The sequence below is a fragment of the Paroedura picta genome, chromosome 4 (genome assembly GCF_049243985.1).
Source record: "Paroedura picta isolate Pp20150507F chromosome 4, Ppicta_v3.0, whole genome shotgun sequence".
Lineage (NCBI taxonomy): Eukaryota > Metazoa > Chordata > Lepidosauria > Squamata > Gekkonidae > Paroedura > Paroedura picta.
In genome coordinates this window covers 5,615,115-5,636,461 of record NC_135372.1, presented here as the reverse complement: position 1 = coordinate 5,636,461, position 21,347 = coordinate 5,615,115, and the positions used below count along the sequence as shown (strand labels likewise).

The window sequence follows — 21,347 nt, the reverse complement described above, 5'->3', positions numbered from 1 at the left end:
AGGGGAAGCTGTTAGCCAGACCCAGACTCGCCCCGCGGCACAGTTTAAATAATCAGCCAATAAGTTTTCTCAGGGTTGGGGCTGATTCTTCGTTGTCCTTTCTGGGCCACCTGGTGCCATCACCAAAAGAACACGGGCAGGCTCAAGACACAGTTGAATGAGGGAAACCTCTTAACAGGAGTGGGCTGATTACCAACAGGATAACAGACAAGTCCCAATTAATTGCACTTGTTTAGGCAAGTGCATAGTCAGTACATAATGTAACAATCTATGGGCGAAACGAGGTACGCTGGCAACCGCGCAATGTCCTCTCTGTCTCAAGGAACACACAACAGGAAGGTGCGCCATCTGGCTGACAACTTCTGCTCCTGATAGCCACCCCTGCTGACTCAAACCGATGAGTGAACGGCAGACAGCAGCAGGCACTGCCTTGACTCCACCTACCGAGCAGAGGAGGAGGACGAAAGAGAGGGAGATATTGTACATGCTTAAGCAGGACAGGGATCTGGGGGTTCCAATCACTCCTCTATTTCTTCTGTTTCCTCTTAGAATCATTAAGTTGGAAGGGACTTCCAGAGTCGTCTAGTCCAACCCCCTGTACAATGCAGGAACTCACAACTACCTGCCTACCCACAGTGACCCCCATTTCACACCCAAGTGATCCCTCCACCAAAAAACTCCAGAATCCAGAATCCATCCAAAGGTGGCATAAGCAATTTTGTGTGTATGCAAGGAAGAGCCACAAGAGAGACACTGGCACATCCCTTCCTGCCAACCCACTCACAATCTTCCCTGTATTATTTTAGCTCCCCCTGGCTTTAAAGCCATCTAATGCAAATCATATTAATTAAATTACAGAATCACAGAATCCTAGAGTTGGAAGGGGCCCCACAGGCCATCTAGTCCAACCCCCTGCTCAACGCAGGATCAGCCCAAAGCATCCAAGAAAAGTGTGTATCCAACCTTTGCTTGAAGACTGCCAGTGAGGGGGAGTCCACCACCTCCTTAGGCAGCCTATTCCACTGCTGAACTACTCTGACTGTGAAAAATGTCTTAATTCTTTATGCAAATCATATTAAAAGACTTTTTTTCCTCCCCTCAATTTGTAGGAAAATGAGTACATTGTTTAGGATAGCAGACAAGGACTGGGGAAGGAGGGGAGGGATGTGGGTTCATGTCAGCATTCCTGCCAGGTACCTCCCCTCAGCCTAACCTGCCTCGCAAGGCAGTTGTGAAGACAAAACGGAAGAATGGAGAATCATGTAGGCAGCCCCAGGATCCTTGGATAAAGGATCTGATAAAGACAGGGGAAACTGATATGCAGATTTTTAAAAAATGTTCCAAGAATTGGATTGTTGTGTAAGATGTATGTGAAAACATCAAATGTTAAAACTCCTAATTTTTGAAATTTCTTTTTAAAATTTTCCATTTTTCTAAAATGTCAAATTGTTTTCATGTAAAACTAAAGGTCTCAAGGATAAAACTGTTGATTTTAAAGTTCTGACATAGTCCAAAAAATAACAGCATTATCACAATGCAACAGTAGAGCGTTATGCTTGCTGCCTGTGGCCCATGAGGCACACAGCTGTTGCCCTCCCTCCTGAATGCTTACGGCTTGTGTCTCCATGTCCTTTACAATTTTGTCAGTCAACAATTACTTCCGTAACGGATTTCTGTTGCATATTTGATTGCATATCTTAAAGATGTTCCCTGTGGCTGGTGCATGTTTTCACATTGAAAAACCATAATCAATGCCAGAAGTAGCACAAGAAATTGTACTAAAATGACGTACAAAGCAGTCAAGGTTGAGAGGGAAACCCTGATTTTAACTGGGACTTAAATGGCACAAGGTGAGCAAGCTGCAGGGAGGGCGTTCCATGGCCATCTTGCGCTGTGGGCTCTGGAAAGCCATTCCACCCCAAGACCCCACTGGGCCTTACCTGAGGGTTGCCCAGGTGGCGGCTCATGGCCAACACAATGAGATCAGTCCCCCCGGCATTGACAATGGCATCCTTCACGTCGTCGTTGCCCGCAATGGCCCGGATGGTGCTTAGCACGTGTTTCACCAGCTCCTGTAAGCCAAGGGGGAAGTGGAAAGAAGCATCAGCGACGTCGTGTACTGTGGTAAATGTCCCCAAAATATCCAAACTCAGAGCTTTAGGCAAAAAGACTCAGTAGTTTCTCAGGAAAGAACTTACAGTAGCACAGAATCATGGGAAAGCCCTATGATGCTTCAGACCAGCCTTTTTCAATGTTTTTACTGTTGAGAAACTCCTGAAACCTCCTTCAGGCTTCAAGAAACCCCAGAAGTGGCACGATAGGGCAGGAGAAAATTGGGAAGGCTAGCTGTGGACATCCCCCCCCTTCCCACCCCCTCCAGGCCCATCATTGGCTATTGGGAGGGGCAGGTCAGCATGGCCATATGTGGTCATATGTGGTCATGTCACAGGTAACAAATTTTTAAAAATATATTTTAAAATTAGTTAACTGCTGCCCATTTGGGAAGCCCTTCCAGGGCCATCAAGAAACCCTGGCTGAGAAAGCCTGCTTTAGACAAAGGCCTTCAAGTTCAAAGGATACTTTATAGGGAGAAATCCTCCCTTACAGCAATATTTTATTCAGCTCACACAAAACAGGCGTGAAATTCCTGTATTCTGCAAAGGGTTGGGCTAGATGGCCCTGGAGGTCCCTTCCAACTCTATGATTCTATGATCTTCAAAGGAAAATCGCAACTAAAAACTCTAGGCGCAAAGGGATAGCCTAAACATCCATGGCCATGAGCCCATCTGGCTCTGAGCGTGGGAATGCACAATGGGGGGGGGGGGCTCTGGGACTTCAGTCAGGCATAGCATGAAAGTGAAATGGGAGCCGAGGGTGGGGGGTGGGAGTTCCCGACAAGCTAGACAAGGGGCCTCAGACGAAGGATGCCCAGGGAAGACACCTGTCCAGCATGGAAGAGGAATGACTATTATTTATTTGGCTTGAATACTGCTCCTCTCTGCTCCTCTCTGCGAAGGGGCTTGGGTGGTTCACAGCAGTAGGCCACAACAATCAATAAAAGAGTAGAAAAATACTAAAATTAACAGTTAACCATCAGCAACTAACAAAGCACTCCCCTCCCCTCCCCCAGGCATCATCCATCTGGCCTGCAGGGTTGGTAGCCTGGGCCAGCAGCAGCAGAAGGAGAGGAAGGAATTATTATTATTATTATTTTGTTGAAATTTTAAACCCTATTTTTATATGTCTTATACATTTTATGCCAATAAAAGGTTACTGACTGACAGAAGGAAACACAGAAGAGAGGAGGGAGGCCCGTATGGTGTTGAACTGCCCTGGCCTCAACCACAGGCCTGGCAGGAGAGGGCCATCTTACAGGCCCTGTGGAACTGCAATAGCTCCCTCAGGGCCCTGATCTCGGACAGCAGCTCATGCCTGCTGGGGATGGGGATGGGGCCAGGTTGAAGTCACCCCTAAACATCCAGGAATTTCCCAACCTAGAGCTGGCAACCCTACCCCTCCACACCCCCACCAGTGGCCAGAGAGGACCTGGCAACCCTAGGGAGGAAAAACCGATGACCCGCCAGCCACTGGAAATCACAGACGAGAAGAAAGCTGACAAAATGGCGACACGCAAACAAAGAATCTTCTTTATTCTTAAACAGAAATACCAAAACGAGATCCAGTATTTAACACATTTTCAAGAAGACTCTCCCTTGGTGGCTTGTGTTTCTTTTCTTGTCAGACCAACCTTATCTCTTTTTTCGAGAAAGTGTCCAACTTGCTGGATTAGGGGAATGCCATGGACATAGTTTATCTGGATTGCAGTAAAGCTTTTGATAAGGTTCGAAATGACATTCTTATTGACAAGCTGTTAAAATGTGGGATGGATCCTCATTCTGTCAGGTGGATTCAATAACTGGTTGAGAGATCGTACCCAGAGGGTACTTGTTAATGGGTCAGCTTCCTCTTGAATAAGAATGACAAGTGGAGTAGCCCAGGGATCTGTCCTGGGGCCTGTGTTGTTCAACATATTTATAAATGATTTGGGTGAGGGATTAGAGGGGATACTTATTAAATTTGCAGATGATACCAAACTGGGAGGGGTAGCAAACACAACAGAAGACAGAATCAGAATACAGGATGATCTTGATAGGATCAAGAAGTGGGCTAAACTGAATAAAATGAAGTTCAATGGGGACAAAAGTAAAGTTCTGCATTTAGGTAGGAAAAACCAAATACACCAATATAGGATGGGAGAGACTTGTCTTGGCAGTGGCATGTGCAAAAAGGATCTAGGAGTCTTAGTAGACCACACATTGAACATGAGTCAGCAGTGTGACTCGGTGGCTAAAAAGGCAAATGGGATTTTGGGCTGTATCAAGGATCTAGGAGTCCTAGTAGACCACACATTGAACATGAGTCAGCAGTGTGACTCGGTGGCTAAAAAGGCAAATGGGATTTTGGGCTGTATCAAACGGAGTATCATGTCCAGATCATAGGAGGTGATGGTGCCGCTTTACTCTGCTCTGGTTCGGCCTCACTTGGAGTCCTTGTGTTCAGTTTTGGGCACCCCAGTTGAAGAGGGATGTTGACAAACTGGAACGTGTCCAGCGGAGGGCAACAAAGATGGTGAGGGGTTTGGAGACCGAGACATATGAAGAACGGTTGGGGGAGCCTGGTCTGTTTAGCCTGGAGAGGAGACGACTGAGAGGGGATCTGATACCATCTTGAAGTATTAAAAAGGTGCCATGTGGAGGATGGGGCATAGTTGTTTTCTCTTGCCCCAGAGGGACAGACCATATCCAATGGGATGAAATTAATTCAAAAGAAATTCCGTCTAAACATCCGGAAGAAGTTCCTGACAGTTAGAGCGGTTCCTCAGTGGAACAGGCTTCCTCGGCAGGTGGTGGGGTCTCCATCTTTGGAAATTTTTAATCAGAGCCTGGAGAGCCATCTGATGGAGAGGCTGATTCTGTGAAGGCTCAAGGGGGTGGCAGGTGACAGTGGATGAGTGATAGGGTTGTGAGTGTCCTGCATTGTACAGGGGTGTTGGACTGGCGGTGAAGTCAGTAAAACGCAATTTTTACTCGGCTATCATCTCATCTGCAGACTCTCACCCGGCTCAATTGTTTAAGGTAGTTCGGTCTCTCACTGCCCTGGTTGAAGGGCAACAAAACAGTAGCCAATTGGACACCAGCTGTGAGGCATTTGCGAGTCACTTTGCAGATAAAATCTCGACACTCCGCCACGACCTCCCTCCAACCTTAGATACAGAAAGTGAACTAGAGGCCCCTTGGCCGTCTTTGGAGAAAACCCTGAGTAACTTCAGACGACTCACGCTGACCGAAGTGGAAAGGATACTAGCAACAGCAAGGCCGACCACATGCCCACTAGACCCATCCTGGCTCTTAAGAACAGCTGGCATAAGGATAAAGGGCCCCCTCCGGGAGATAATCAACCTATCTCTCACAATGGGAGATTTCCCGGACTGAAAGAGGCTGCGGTACGCCTACTGCTGAAAAAAACATCCTTAGACCCGCGAGAGCCCAACAACTATAGACAAGTCTCGCATTTAGTGTTTCTGGGGAAGATGATAGAAAGGGCAGTCGCAAACCAACTATTAACTATTCATAATTATAATATATATATATATATCCTTAATTAAAAATAATATGTTAATGAAATACATATTTACATCTAATGTCTTCACTTTAGAATACATTTTATTCTCTTCTTTCTGATAAAGATATATTCCTTCCTTGTCTTAACTAATTTATTCCACATAACCAATAGTAATACTCGCATTTCCCTTATTACTTTTAATAAGTAATAAGGGCTCCCAGTTTATTATGAAACTACCTAGCATTTGGTCTCTCATTAATATTGTTAACTTATTTAGTTCTGCATATTCCTTAACCTTATCCAACCATTCATTTACACTTGGTATTTTTTTGTTTTTCCAGTACTGAGCATAAATTATTCTTGCTGCTGAGCTAATGTATAGTAATAATATTCTCCTTGCTTTTACTGTTTCAGGATCCAAAATATTTAATAAATATAATTCTGGTTTAAGCTTCAAGTCTAGCTTCGTTATTTTCCGAATATATTGATGGATCTGTACCCAATTTTTTCCCCTCTGAACATGTCCACCAAAGGTGGTAAAAAGTACCACCAACCAATTTATACTTCCAACACTTTGTTGAACCATTTTTGTAAATTTTAGACAATACCAGAGTCAAATAACATCTATAAGGTAAAGGTAAAGGTATCCCCTGTGCAAGCACCGAGTCATGTCTGACCCTTGGGGTGACGCCCTCTAGCGTTTTCATGGCAGACTCAATACGGGGTGGTTTGCCAGTGCCTTCCCCAATCATTACCGTTTACCCCCCAGCAAGCTGGGTACTCATTTTACCGACCTCGGAAGGATGGAAGGCTGAGTCAACCTTGAGCCGGCTGCTGGGATCGAACTCCCAGCCTCATGAGCAAAGCTTTCAGATGGCTGCCTTACCACTCTGCGCCACAAGAGGCTCTAACATCTATAAAGCATTTTGTAAATTTTCACTTATATTAGTTGCTAATGTAAATTTTATATCTCTTTTCCATACCATCTCCCATTGGTCAAGATTAATAGTATGCCCTATATTTTGTGCCTAGTGAATCATTGATTATTTTATCACTTCCTTCTCAGTGTCTTTTTTTAATAACATGTTATAGCTCTTTGCAATTAATTTCTCTTCTTGTTCGTGTATACACAGATCAGCCTCATTTTTTGCATTTTCAAACTGATAAATCTGTCTATCAGTTCTAAATTTGTCATATAATTGTCTTTATAGAAACCAATTGTAGGTACCCCTTGCTACTGTTATACCTTCCCTCTGTTTAAATTTTGTTTGCTGTTCAGAGTAGTCTAACAGATCTTTATATTTTAGATACTCCTTTGAGTACCATATAATGCCTCATGTGGTGACGGTATGGAATTTGTGGCCACAACTGGTTTTTATATTTAGACCAAACTCTAAACAGTGCCCCGCCTTATACAATGACTTTTAAATGTTTGGTGTGTTCCTGCTTTCCCAAACCAAAGGTATGCATGCCAACCAAATTTTAAATCATGACTTTCTAATTTCAAAATATAATTATTTTTTAATGTTAGCCAGTCCATGATCCAAACAAAACTTGCAGCATGATAATACACTTCTAAATTTGTTCAATCCCCCTCTTTCTTTGGTATAAAACAAATTTATTAACTTTATCCTTGGTTTTTTTCCCTGCCAAATAAAATTTGATAGTTCCTTTTGCCAATCTCTAAATGGTTTCTCAGAGGATATTATAGGGATTACCTGAAATAAAAATAACAACCTGGGTAAGATATTCATTTTGATAGCTGCAATTCTACCTAACAAAGATATTATTCTATGATTCTGTTCTATGGAAGGAGATTGTAAGCCACTTTGAGACTCCTTCGGGTAGAGCAGTGGTTCTCCTAATGCTGCCAACCCTTTAATACAGTTCCTCGTGTTGTGGTGACCCCCAACCATAAAATTATGCAACGGTTCTTTCACAGAAATTAAACAGAAACTGACCCATGGCATGAAGATCCATGGTTCATGATTGTCTATAAATTGTTTTTTTTTCTGGGGTTTCTCAGTTCAGTTCTGCCTCTTGTCCCACCATGCCGATCTTGCTCTTTTCCGCTGCTCCAGACAGACGAACGCTCTATCTCTATCTACCCTGCAGGGCTGTTGTGTGGATGGCGCCTCCCCCCCTCCCGGCAAAGCTGCTTGGGGTCCTGACACTCAGGTTGAGAACCACTGGGGTAGAGAAAAGTGGCCTATAAGAATCAAATCTTCTTCTGTGGAGTCCACCTGCCAAGGCGGCCATTTTCTCCAGGGAAACAGATCTCTGTTGCCCGGAGATGAGCTGTAAAGCTTGGAGGCCCCTGGGACCCACCTGGGCATTGGCATCCCTAGTAGACATGGACAGAGGTACCTGATGGTCAATGCAATCGGCCAGCAGTGCCACCATGAAGTTTAAGCCTCCGAGGTCAACAATCTCCTGACAAAACTCATTCCGGACTGACAGGCGGGCGAGGGTGGCGCAAATTTCACCCAGGACGCTGCAATCATCTGTGAAGACTGGGAGGAGAAATGGAAGAAGCTTTTACGAATCACAGCAGGGCTACATGCAAGAACGACCGAGGATGAGGTCAGCTGTCGTTTTTTAAAGGAACATTTCTACTCCTTGTGGATTAACTGGGCAGAAAGAGTGGCCAGGAAAGGTTGCTGGAGGTAGGCAAGATTCTGGAGTCTTCCTTTCTGACCTTGTCTGCCAGAGAATAAATTTTTAATCAAGAAAGTCCTACGAACTGTTAGAAGTAACCCTCTCCTGCATCGACAGGAACTATCTTTGCCATAGAGTCCAGGGGCAGGTTTGATTCCAACCAAGCTTTCTACAAGGGATGAGCTTCTGTGTGCAGGCACACCTCCTCAGAGACAATGGAGTGGAAGTAATCAGGTCATCCTTATAGGTGAAGTGTGAGAGTAAATGTACATGCTGCATAATGAAAATGGTCAACAAGGGGGAAAAAGCAATGCGGACTTGTTTGCCTTCACCTGAGATAGAATTGCATGGGAAACAAAAGGGCATGGTCTCAGCTAACTGCTGTCAGCCACTGATTATATACTGGCTCATTACTCTCCTAATGTGGACGTCTTTATTGTACACCAATCTCAAGTGAAGGCAAACAAATCCAAATTGCCGGTCCCCCCCCCCATTTCTCTCTGGGATTCGCTGACCATTTTCATTAAGCTGCATGTAAATTTACCCTCACACGGTGTCTATAAGGATGACCTGATTACTTCCATTCCATGACACTGTCTCTGAGGAAGTGTGCCTGAACACCAAAGCTCACACCTGGAATCCAACTTGGTTGGCCTTACAGGTGCCACCGGACTCAAGATTTGTTCTGCTGCTTCAGACCAACATTCAAGCTTCCTGCTTGAATCTACCACAGTGAGAAAGATAGGAACACTGACCATTGACAAAGTGAGAAGGAACAGAAAAGAGTAATTTTTGTACCCAGTGCTAAAGCCAGCAAGTAAGAGAGCTGTGGCAAAAATGGAGGCAAATGAAGACAAATTACGCTACACGCAGAGCAATTCTGGGCATCTAGTGCCAACCTCTGTGTAGGGTCTGGAGCAGGGGTAGTCAAACTGCGGCCCTCCAGATGTCCATGGACTACAATTCCCAGGAGCCCCCTGCCAGCAAACGCTGGCAGGGGGCTTCTTGGAATTGTAGTCCATGGACATCTGGAGGGCCGCAGTTTGACTACCCCTGGTCTGGAGAATTAGAACTGATCTCCAGACTCTAGAGGTCAGTTCCAAGACAAGTAAACAGACCACCAACCATTAACCAGAAGACCCATCAACTGCACCAACATAAAAACGGAATCACAGTGCAGACAAACTAAATTGTGAACTGTTAAATTACACTGTTTCATTACAAGTTTTTCACAGTTAATTATGTTTATACTAGGGGACAAGTCCATTGCATTCAGGAATACAATGGGCACTAGATTGGAGTGTGTGGAAGAAATCTGTAGATGGCCTCTCTCTCCCTCCAGACCTGGAAAGTCTGCAGGCTGAAGGCCCCAGGCAGGGAACTCACTGGCAGGGGCAGCTCTTACACAGCAGGGATCTGCAGCCTCCAAGCCTCGGTGGGAAGGAGGAGGAGAATGGGGTGGTCAGGGGCTGGGAATGGTAGGCGATTGGCTGGTTGCTGGACAGGCAAGCTGGTTGGAGGAGGCAGCACTCAGGGGTGGGACAGCCGGCCTGAGTGGGAGGTTAAGCATAGCGCTTAAGCCATGAGACACTCTCCTCCTCCAATCCCTAATCTGAAATATATTATGGGCAACAGATTTGAATCAAGATGCTTGTTGCACTGAACTGCTTTATGAGAGTTACAATGTGAATCGCCCTGAGCCGAAAGGGAGGGCAGTATACAAATATAATAAATAAACAAATTCCCTGGGAGGAAATGGAGGGCAGACTCTATGGTATATCATAAAGACAAACTGAAGTCCGAGTGACATCTTGCCCTTGCTGAGCAACCTTCCCTCCCCCAAATTCTACCCTCCCCAGTTTCCACCCCCAAAATCTCCAGGGATTTCCCAAGTTGGAGCTGGCAACCATTTAACAAGTTAGGAGCCTAAAGTTGAGCACTAAGGCCCTACTTCTCCTTGGTAGGGCTGCCAGCTCAGGGCTGAGGTAGGGTTGTGTGTGGCGGCATCGAAATCGGCCGCTCTGGGCCGCCACAGCCAGTGCCTCACTGCGGGGGGGGGGGGAGGGTGCGCAGCCGCGCACAACCCTAATGGAGGAACATCTGGAGAGTTTGGGGATGGAGACTAAGGATGGCAGTTTCTAGGGAGAGAAGGGACTTGGATGAGCTACAAGGACAGAGCAGGGGCGGCCAACCTGTGGCTCTCCAGATGTCCATGGACTGCAATTCAGGCAGGGGATCATGGGAATTGTAGTCCATGGACATCCGGAGAGCCACAGTTTGGCCACCCTTGCCACAGAGTCTGCCTTCCAAAGCAACCACGTTTTCCAAGAGAACTGACCCGTTGCCTGAAAATCAGCTGCAGTCCCAGACCTTTATCCATCACCTAGAGGCTAGCAAACTCCACTCACTGAGCTAGGACCGCACACACAATAGCTACCTTTGGCTGCTTCTATGAGGATCCTCAAACCATCGTGTTCTACGACGATCATCTTGGCATGGTCATGGGCATGGCCAAAGGGCACCCGGATGTCATCGTCAAACGTCATGATGCGCAGCCCCGAGCAGGCCTCCCGGACTACGTCGGCGCAGTCCCCGTGTCGGACAATAGCCCCAGCCAGAAGCTGGAGGACCCCGCCTTTCACTAGGTCTTGCCGGTTCTGCTCGTGCTTCAGGCAGGCGTGGCGAATGCCGCGTACCGCGGCCAGGGTCAGCTCCGCATCGTCGCGGCTCTCTCGTAGCACTCGCAGCAGCAGCTCCTGCCCGGCAGCATCAAGGAGGTCGGGCTGGCCATCCATGAGCGTGGAGAGGGCACTGAGGGCTTTCAGCAAGGAGCACCTGTCCTCGGACGCCAGCCGACAAGCCGCCAGCACAGCGGGGTAGGCCCCTTTCTGCCCCGCCAGGTAACGGACCGCCAGTTCCTGCCTGCACTGTTCAGTGAAGCCGGCTAGAAACTCATCGACTTTGCTAGAGTCCGAGTCAACCACAGCCTTCTGGAGAGAGTCCAGCGTCTAGGGATGGAAGAGAAAAGGAACGGAAGCATTACAAGTAGGGAGGAGACCAAATTTTGAAAAGCGTTCCAATCAGAACCTCCTCATTTCAATTTCACTTCTCCTTTGGGGAAAACAAACCCATGAGTCTCCTTGTTTTGGATCCTCCAGATGGATCCTCCCCATAATAGCACGTCTCGTTTTTCTTTGTTAATTGACTACATGAATGGTGCCAAATGGAACAGATAAGTGCAACCAAAAAAGGAGAAAAGCATACAGCCCTGCAGAAGAAAGGCAAACCTAAAAAGCTGAGACTTTTAAAAAAATGAACCTAGAATATAGCTAAGGACACAGCACTAATATTTATTTATTTATTTTATTATACTTATATACCGCCCTTCCCTGAGGCTCACAGCAGTTTACATAAAACAGGGAAAACAATACAGTAGTTATAAACAATAACAATACAGTGATAACAATCTTTAAACCGCTCCACGGTATTAAATAAAAGGGTAAGGGCTAAGTGGGAGGAGAGTGGGCGGGCTCTGTCTGGGATAAAAACTCGGAGCGAATCAAGAGCCGTGAAGCGGCTCCAGATTCACTCAGAGTGGCACACCAGGGCCAAGTGGCCAATTGGGAGGCACACTTTGCATGCCTCCATATTGGCTACTTGGCCCATCTCCCAAACACCGCGCCTCTGACTCTCCAGTCCTCCCGCGCCACCATCCTCGCCGGATGGCCGCCGGGGAGGAGGCTCACCCCATGCCGCTGGACTCAGGGAAAACTACTTTTCCTCTGCCCAGCGACTGCCCTTGCCTGCCGACGGAACTCGATGCTACCCCGCCCAGCCTCCCCGTCCGCCACTGCCCGCCCACTTCGTACCCCGGCCCCGGCTGTGCCCTTCCCACCCCGACCGTCTGTCCCCGCCCGCCGCCACCTGCACCCTTCCCACCCTGAGCCCCCCACTTACAGGTCGCCACTTCCCCGCTTGCCCGCCTGTCCCCGACCTTCGCTGCCACCGCCGCGACCAGGCCCCAAGGGCCGAACTGGCTGCCGCCACGATGGCGGCATGAGCGATGACACCACCACCGAGCCGCTCCGCCGCCAGCGCCGCAGCACATGGCCGCCCGCCTCCAAGCTCGCCTCCTTCCGCCCGCCGTTGGCCCAATGTGCGCCCGGCCCCCTGGACTGGCCAGGCCACCTCCAACAACTGCCGCTGCTCCCAGCGAGCCTCCGCAAGGTCAGTCTAACCGCGAGAAAGGGGCACTCCCAGAGCGGCAGACCGCAGCCCCGCCAACCACGCCCGGCCGCCCAGAACCCAACGCTCTCGCAGCTAGCGCCCACTGTATTCACACCACAGCGGGCTTAATTCCTAGTAGAACAATATAATAGAACAGTAGAACAATGGTGAGAACATCATTTCAGCTACAGGGGTTCTTGAAGCTCTGGAAAGGTTTTCTGAGTTGGTGGGAGTTCATTGTTTAAATATATTTAAGATTTGTTAAACATTTATTGAGTGATATGACCACATATGGGGATGTTGACCTGTCCCCCCCCCCCCTGAATTGCCAAGGATGGGCCTGGAGGATGCGGGAGGCCATCCTTGGCCATGGCGGGGGGGGGGGGGGGAGGGTATCACCTGATAAACATCTAACAAATTTTAAAAACATACAAAATATTAATTAACTCCGACCCATTCTGGAAACTGTCAAGAAACCTCTGGGTTTCACAAAACCCTGGTTGAGAAAGCCTGGCTTAGATAAAACACGACACCCGTCAGCTCTTCTGTGCTGATCTCACATACATCCAATGGGCTGCCTCTGGATAGCCCTCATCAAGGAGCTGGATACTATAAATCTGCTCCACTCATATTTTCCTCCAGCATGAGAAGCTGCCCTCTGATGACTGTTAAAGCCTTTCTTTAACTGATTGTTTTAACCAGGGGTAGTCAAACTGCAGCCCTCCAGATGTCCATGGACTACAATTCCCATAAGCCCCTGCCAGCAGTTGCTGGCAGGGGCTCATGGGAATTGTAGTCCATGGACATCTGGAGGGCTGCAGTTTGACTAACCCTGGTTTTAACCATGTCATCGCCCACCCGAGCCACATAGGAAGGTGGGGTTATAAAAATACCTATTTATTTATTGAACACAACAATGAGCTCCAAGGAGAAGGCTCCTTGAACTGCTAGGGAAGCAAACTTTTGCAATGTCGAAATTGCATCTGAGAAACAGAATTACCCAGAGGGGAGGGTACAGGCCCCAGGTGGCAGAGTTAATGTGATTCTCAATTTACTAGGTAGGTTTTCTCTTCAAAGCCACGATGCCAGTTGCAGGAACCAGACTAAAGGGCTGGAGGGCTTGGGGAATGTCCAAGTTTCTTTATTTAATTAATTTATATCCTGTATTTCTCCCCTGTGGGGACCCAAACCGGCTTACTCAGGGGTGGCCAAACTGTGGCTCTCCAATTGTCCATGAACTACGATTACCAGTGCTGGCAGTGAATCCTGGTAAATGTAGTCCATGGGCATCTAGAGAGCCATAGTTAGGCAGCGTTTGGTTTACATCATTCTCCTCTCTGCCATTTTGTCCTTACAACAATTCTGTGAGGTAGACGAGGCTAAAAGAATCTGAGTGATCCAAGATCACCCAGCAAGTTTCTGTGGCAGAAGTCTGGGCCAGATTCTCATCCAATGCGGTTAATCACTACATCGCTCCGGCTCTCTCACTGTGACTTTGCTGACCAGGCAAGGCAGAAGGTCAGGCACGGGTCTCTCCTTGCAGCAGGCCCACCAGAGGCTTCATACTGCCCAGAGCTGACCTGGCACACTCTGGTTCCTTTGGTCTTTTCCCAGACAGCCCCCCAGATCTCCCCTTACCTGTAGAATGGCATGCTTCTGTTCTTGACCATTCTCAGGGATGGGATTGGGGGCTACCTTCACAATGTTGCTCAGATCCACACCTGGACAAAGTGAGAGAGACAGAGAAAAAAAGACTGCACCATGGTCCACAAAGATCTCTTCCCACGTGACCCCATTCATAGAATTTGTATCCCATGACTGAGAAGGCTGCCATTGGAATACTCTGCCAGGGGCAGTCATGCTCTGGATTCTTGGCGCTGTGCAGGCAACAGTGACAGGGCTTCTGGAGTTCTGGCTCCACTAGTGGACCTCCTGAATGCACCTGGATGTCGGCCACTGTGTAACACAGAGAGTTAGACTAGATGGGCCACTGGCCTGATCCAACATGGCTTCTCTGATGATCTTAAGTTCCATGGAGGAACTTGGGGCAAATCTTATCAAAGCCACTTGGCTCTAGCAGGGGTCTTCAGTGATGTGGCCCAGTGGTTTTTCTGTTCACATTTAATATTTAATGAAAGAGAGGCTGATTAAAAGAATAAAATAGATTTATTGTGAAGAGAAATCTTGTAAGAAAGGGGGGGGGGAGAGAGATCTAGCAGTCTAACTGCCCTGTTACGTGTTCATTTGGTCTGTTGTGGAGGCAAGCAGGGAGCTCAAAGAAGCAGGAAGTCTCCAATGAGCCTCCAATCAGGATACTGGAGAAGAGTATTTGCAAAATATCAGGAAGTTCCTAATCTAACTACGTTAAATAAACACTTCCTCCGATGGCACCTGCAGGTCACTCTTCACATGCTTCTGAATCATGCACACTGCAGACCTTGCAGACCTTTAAGCTCCCATCCGCCACCAAGCACTCAGGTGGGGTAGATTCAGGTGGGTAGCCATGTTGGTCTGAAGCAACAGAACAAAGTCTGAGTCCAGTTGGCACCTTGAAGGCCAACAATTAAAGCATTAAACTCTGTTGGGCTTAAAGGTAACACTGGGCTCAAACTCTGTTTAATGGGAAATGTAGAATAATGATACAACAGCAATGCTTAAAGAAGTTGTCTCCCATCTGATAACCAGGCATTTGGTCAAGTCGCTTGAACCTCCCACTATAACAGTATCGATGTGCAAAGAATCCTTCAAGAGTTTCTGGGAAACCTTTGGGATTCCCTGAATGCAGCTTGAAACCACAGGATGGCACATATCCCTCAAAAGCACCGCTGTTCATGTTCAGCAAGCAGTACCTTGAGACTCAAACTGCTGGACAGCTTCGAACACTGCTTCTTCTGGATCCATGCCAAACTCAATGATATTTTCCTGCACCACACTGTCAAAGGTCTCCTGGGTAATCCGTTTGGCTGCCATGTTGATTCTACGTGGTTCTGGATTCTTGGCCTGCAAGAGAGAAATGCGATCGGAGCTTACTGTCAAGATCCCACTGTCACATGTTCTTACCAGATTGTTCCCATGCTTTGTGCTATACTCCTGAGGTCTACGTTGCATTAACCTCCTACCGACAGCAGTGACAAAAGATCGGTATGCTTAAAATCCAATATGCTGACGGACTCTGCCCATGTCCTGCAAAGAAACCAGAGTCAGTGGAACTCGTTCTCCTCTTTTGTGAGCAACACAACCATCTCAGAAAATGGTACATATTCCCTCTCATGGGGGGCGAGCAAGATTCACAGTCTTGCAACAACAGTGCACTTTCTTTTATTGGATCATAACCCTCAAGTAACCAAAGGCCTCGCAAAATTCCTCCAGGGGATTTTCTCCACGTGATCTGGGATCTGAATCACCTTGTCTTTTATACAGATGTTTTGTTGTACATTCCTTCTATGCCACGTATTAGCTTTCAGAATTTAGCTGTGCTTGTTCAAAGAACAGGGAAAGCTGGGAAATGAGGACTACATTGTTTTAATTTGTAAATTTCCAGGGTCCTCCTTGTTATCTCCTGACTTTGGATAGCAGAGACAACGCTCTTGGTATTTCTTTATTCCAGGACTGGCCAAACTGTGGCTCTCCAGATATCCATACTGGTAGGGACTCATGGGAGTTGTAGCCCATGGACATCTGGAGAGCCACAGTTTGGCCACCTCTGCTTTATTCGCTTTGCTTTGGCAGGCTTGTAGCATGGGAACTGTTAGTTATTGTACCTGGGTCATGGCACTAAAGGGTGCCTGAGATTGGGTGCCTGAGATTGGGAGTATCTCCATAGTTAGGCAGGCTTCTGCTAGCTTTAGTTTCAGCAAAGAGTTTGATGTACTTGCCTTATTAACCCTCCAATAAAGAGATGTCTTCAACCAAGGGTCTAATTATTGGTGAACTCAACTAGAATGTGACACTTATCTGTTTATGCTACTGCTGCTTCTAGGGGAAAAAAGGACACAAAGTTTTCATTTAGGAACTCAAAAAATGTAAGCCCTGCTGAATTGGACCAGTTGTTGAAACAATCCAGCATCTGGTCTCACACAGTGGCCAGCCAGTTACTACAGTGGACCAACAACAGGGCGTAGAGGCCAAGGTCATCCCTGATAAGAGCCCTGCTGGGTCCGACCAATGAAGGTCCATCTAGTCCAGCCTCTTGTCTTACATAGTGGCCAACCAGTCCTTCTGGAGGGCCACCAACAGGGCAGAGAGGCCAAGGACTTCCCCTCATGAGAACATCAGAAAACCTTGCCAGATCAAATCACTGGCCCAACAACAGGACATAGAAGCTGAGACATTGGGATCCAGAGGTTGACTACCTCCAAATACAAGCGTTCCCTTCAATCACCACAGTTAGTAGCCATTGATAAAGGTAAGGATATCCCCTGTGCAAGCACCGAGTCATGTCTGACCCTTGGGGTGATGCCCTCTAGCGTTTTCTTGGCAGACTCAATACTGGGTGGTTTGCCATTTCCTTCCCCAGTCATTACCATTTACTCCCAGCAAGCAAAATGGGTACTCATTTTACCGACCTCTGAAGGATGGAAGGCTGAGTCAACCCTGAGCCGGCTGCTGAGATTGAACTCCCAGCCTCATGGGCAGACAGCTTCAGACAGCATTTCTGCAGCTTACCACTCTGCGCCACAAAAGGCTCTCAGCCATTGATAGATCTCCATAAATCTAATTCTCTTTTAAAACAGCCTATGCATGTGGCTATTGCTACATACTCTGGCAGCAGATTCCGTATTTTAATAACTTGTTGTACCAAGAAGCATTTCCTCTGAAGAATAGCATTCTCAATTCTCATTACAACAATGAAAAAATAGAACGTGATATTCCATACGTTTGTCTTCTCCTGTTTGAATGTCTCCAATGTACACCTGCCTATAATCAGACCTGGGATTTCCCTAAACCTGGGACTATCACCTATGGCTGGTAGAAGCTCTCCAGACCCCCGTAGGGGGTCAGTTGGGTTCAGGATGTGGAAGGGATGTTTGTGATGTCCGCGGGGTCAGCAGATGAGTCTGTCAGCCTCAAGTGAATGCCTGGTGGAGGAGCTCCCTTTTGCAGGCCCTGCAGAATTGTGGGAGTTCGGACAGGGCCCTGATCTCTTCAGGAAGTTCATTCTACCAGGTGGAGGCCAGGACTGAGGAGGCTCTGGCCTGAGTTGAGGTCCAATGTGCTTCTTTGGGGCCAGGGATCCGCAGCCAGTTGGAGGTGGCAGAGCGTAAGACTCTTTTGAGGTGTAGGCAGGGAGGCGGTCTCTCAGATACACTGGGCCCAGACCGCACATTCCTTTTAATGGGAAATGCAGAGAATTGATTGTGAGACCTTCTGCATGCAGGCAATGAACACTGACATGCTTCCCCAACAAGGCATGAAGTTGCCCTTTTGCCCCATCTAGTTCAGTTCTTGTCTATTGACCCTCCAGGGTCTTTTAGTCCAGAAGTCTCTCTTTGGACTGATAGGAAGTCTTCAGTAGATTAAGCATTTTTCCCAACGGGAGATGTGAATACCCAGAGGAAAAAAATGGAAAACATTCCCACAAAGGACTTCTCAATGAAAAAAATGGGAAATTTGGGGGATCACTGCCACCCCAAAAGCCCCTACATTTCCCCCTCTTTTGGATTAAGTGAAATGCCTTTTAAAAACTATTTTTACTTAAAGTACAAAAGGGGAGATAAACTGCTGCATTATGCCAAATGTGGCTTTGGCAAGCTGCCCCACTTACACAGAGAGAGGTCACCACTGCAGCAGTAAAAATTCCCAAAATATTTTCCCAGGCCGCAGTTCTGTACCAGCAGCCCCTGCAAAGACCCCACTTGGCACTCCAGCGCAACCTTTGTTACCCATTTGGATTGCCTCGGAAAGGTGCAACCTTTGCAATGAATATGAAGCTTAAGAGAAGCGGGCTGCTTTCAAGCATGCTCCAAATGTCAGAACTGCTGCCATGCACTCTTTGATCTTCACATGCAAAAGGTCCATTCTCCATTTAAAGAAGCTCAAGTAGCAAGTGCTGTGGAAGCTCTTACTCTGTCAGAGACGCTGGAGAATCACTGTTAGTCAGAACAGATGCGCTGTGTGGATGGACTAGCAGCCTGATTCTATACAAAGAACAAGGAAATCCCTGCTGGATCAGACCAGAGGCCCATGCAGTCCCTCTTCCTCTCTCACACAGTGGCCCCCAATTCCTCTGGAGATCCAGCAAAGAATGCTTTTGTGTGATGTTGCCTCCTGGTGCTGGTATTCAGCCTACCTCTGAATGTGGAGGTTCCCTTTAGTTTCCATGGCTAGTAGCCACTGATAGACCCATCCTCCTTGAATTTGCCTAATTGTCATGTTCCAGTCGAGTTCCACAATAAGCAGACTCTTGGTTGAAGAAAACTCTTTATTAAAAGTGGGTACACGAAAATCTTTGCTGAAACTAAACCCTGCCTAGCTTTAAGGTTCTTCTCAGCCCCCCTTCCCCAGGCACCCTTTGGCGCCAAAACCCAGGTCCAATAACTCACTTTCCTATGAAACAAGTCTTCTAAAAAAGGGGAGAAGAGCACTGTTTCTGCTGGCCAAAGTTGGAAGATAACTGAAGGGCACTGAGACTTCTGGAAATTTACTGCCAGTCTCCCCGGGGTTAGAAAGTTAAAAGAACATTTTTCCCATTTTCCAGTTGCCCCTTTCTTTTGTCAAGCACAGCTAAATATGACAGCAATTTCATAGCACAATAATATACAGGATAAATGCATCATAGACATCAACCACACAATACAGGTCATGGAAAGAACATGGCAAGAACACAGGACAAGGTGATTGGGACACTAATCCCCTTTTAAAGCTGTCTGGGCCTGTGGCCATGACTGCAGCCTCTGCCAGTGACACTGCATTTTTATTACTCATTGGGTAAAGAAATCCTTGGCCTACCACCACTCAACTTCATTGGATGAAGACAGCTTCACCATGTCTGAGTTCTGCATGCAGGAGAACCCGACTCAATACTATCTCTGCTGCATGGGCCCAAAGTATGACTCAGAATCTATGGCTAGTTACTGTGCCCTTTGCTCAGTAGAAGTCCCTGCCATGCTTGCAGAAGGCCCTGGGTTCAATCCAGTCAGTTAAGACAGTATCTCAGCTGATGCTGGGAGAGGCCTATGTCCTGACAGAGTTGCAGCCAGCCTAAGCACAGGTCTAGAGCAATAGGGGCTGAGGCTCAATAGTGGAGCAACTGCTTCACACACACAGTCCCAAGCTCAATCCTCAGCATTTCTAACCAAAAAGGTGCTTGAAAAGGCCAGGCTGCCTATATTGCTATGGGCTTACTCCACAGTAAAAAAAAGAAAATATCCTGACCCAAACAAAAGTATAGGTCAACACAAAGGAAATAAAGTTCAGCCTATATAGAGCAGAACACAATTTAAAAATATATAATACCAGTATTTATTAATCAAGTTAAATACCCAAGGCTTTTAGCATCGCCTCAATAATGCCTTGAGATGTTAATATGTGTGTATGTATTGTTTTTATTGAGGCTATGCTAATGAACTTAAATTTTAAACTTGATTAATAAACACTGGCACTATATTTTAAAAATTGTATTCCACCCTGAAAAGGCTTAAGTTCATTTCCCTTGTGCTGGTCTTTTTAGGTCCTTACTCCAGAGTAAAACAGCCTAGGATAGCGATCCCCAACCTGTGGGCCGTGGACCACATGTGGTCCGTCCACTAATTGGAGGTGGGACACACTTTGGGTGTCATTGTTTCCCATCACTCCCAGATGGGATTATCTCGTTGCAGAGAAACAAGCTCAGGGTTCCCATTGATTTGTCATTGTCATGAGTTAAAATTTCCATGAAAATAAAATGTTCCTTATGTTCATTGTTGTGGCATGTCTGTATCTTATTTTGAAGGGATGTTTAAACATTACCATAGCGATCAGAGAGCGTTAGGGCAGTGGTTGAGAGTAGAGGAGTAAACTACTCCCCCCCCCCACATCGGGCCTCAGTAAAATTGTCAAGTGTTGAGTGGTCCCCGGTGATAAAAATGTTGGGGACCACTGGCCTAGGACAACTGCAGTATGATAATTTCAGGCCTTTAGCCATGTTCATTTGTCGTGGCAGAAAAATATTCCAATCCTATGGTACCTTGAAAAGGTACAGAGAAGAGTAACAGGGACAATCCAAGGCCTGCAGACCAGGACTTGGATTTTAGTAAAGCTTTTAATAAGGTTCCCCATGATGTTCTGATGGATAAATTGAAGGACTGCAATCTGGATTTTCAGATAGTTAGGTGGATAGGGAATTGGTTAGAGAACCGCCCTCAGAGAGTTGTTGTCAATGGTGTTTCATCAGACTGGAGGGAGAGGAGTAGCGGGGTACCTCAGGGCTCGGTCTGGTACTTTTTAACAAATTTATTAATGATCTAGATGAGGGGGTGGAGGGACTACTCATCAAGTTTGCAGATGACACCAAATTGGGAAGACTGGCAAATACTCTGGAAGATAGAGACAGAGTTCAACGAGATCTGAACACAATGGAAAAATGGGGAAATGAGAACAAGATGCAATTTAATAAAGATAAGTGTAAAGTTCTGCATCTGGGTCAGAAAAATGAAAAGCATGCCTACTGGATGGAGGATACGCTTCTAAGTAACACTGTGTGTGAACAAGACCTTGGGGTACTTGTGGATTGTAAACTAAACATGAGCAGGCAGTGTGATGCAGTGGTAAAAAAGGCAAATGCCATTTTGGGCTGTATCAACAGGGGCATCGCATCAAAATCACAAGATGTCATAGTCCCATTGTATACGGCACTGGTCAGA

At 46.9% G+C, this 21,347-nt stretch overlaps 1 protein-coding gene across 2 annotated transcripts in view; it reads right to left on the bottom strand.

The window, feature by feature from the left end:
* The window catches only part of ARMC6 (armadillo repeat containing 6), a 28,675-nt gene that overhangs the window by 4,280 nt on the left and 3,048 nt on the right, over positions 1-21,347 (bottom strand). For both annotated transcript variants that reach the window (XM_077331652.1, XM_077331650.1), the window contains 5 exons: positions 15,357-15,507; positions 14,146-14,228; positions 10,718-11,288; positions 7,990-8,135; positions 1,941-2,072 (listed from right to left, as the gene is read on the bottom strand). In XM_077331652.1, the coding sequence (XP_077187767.1) occupies positions 1,941-2,072; positions 7,990-8,135; positions 10,718-11,288; positions 14,146-14,228; positions 15,357-15,477 (1,053 nt within the window). In that variant the 5' untranslated portion in view covers positions 15,478-15,507. The remainder of the gene's footprint in view (positions 1-1,940; positions 2,073-7,989; positions 8,136-10,717; positions 11,289-14,145; positions 14,229-15,356; positions 15,508-21,347) is intronic.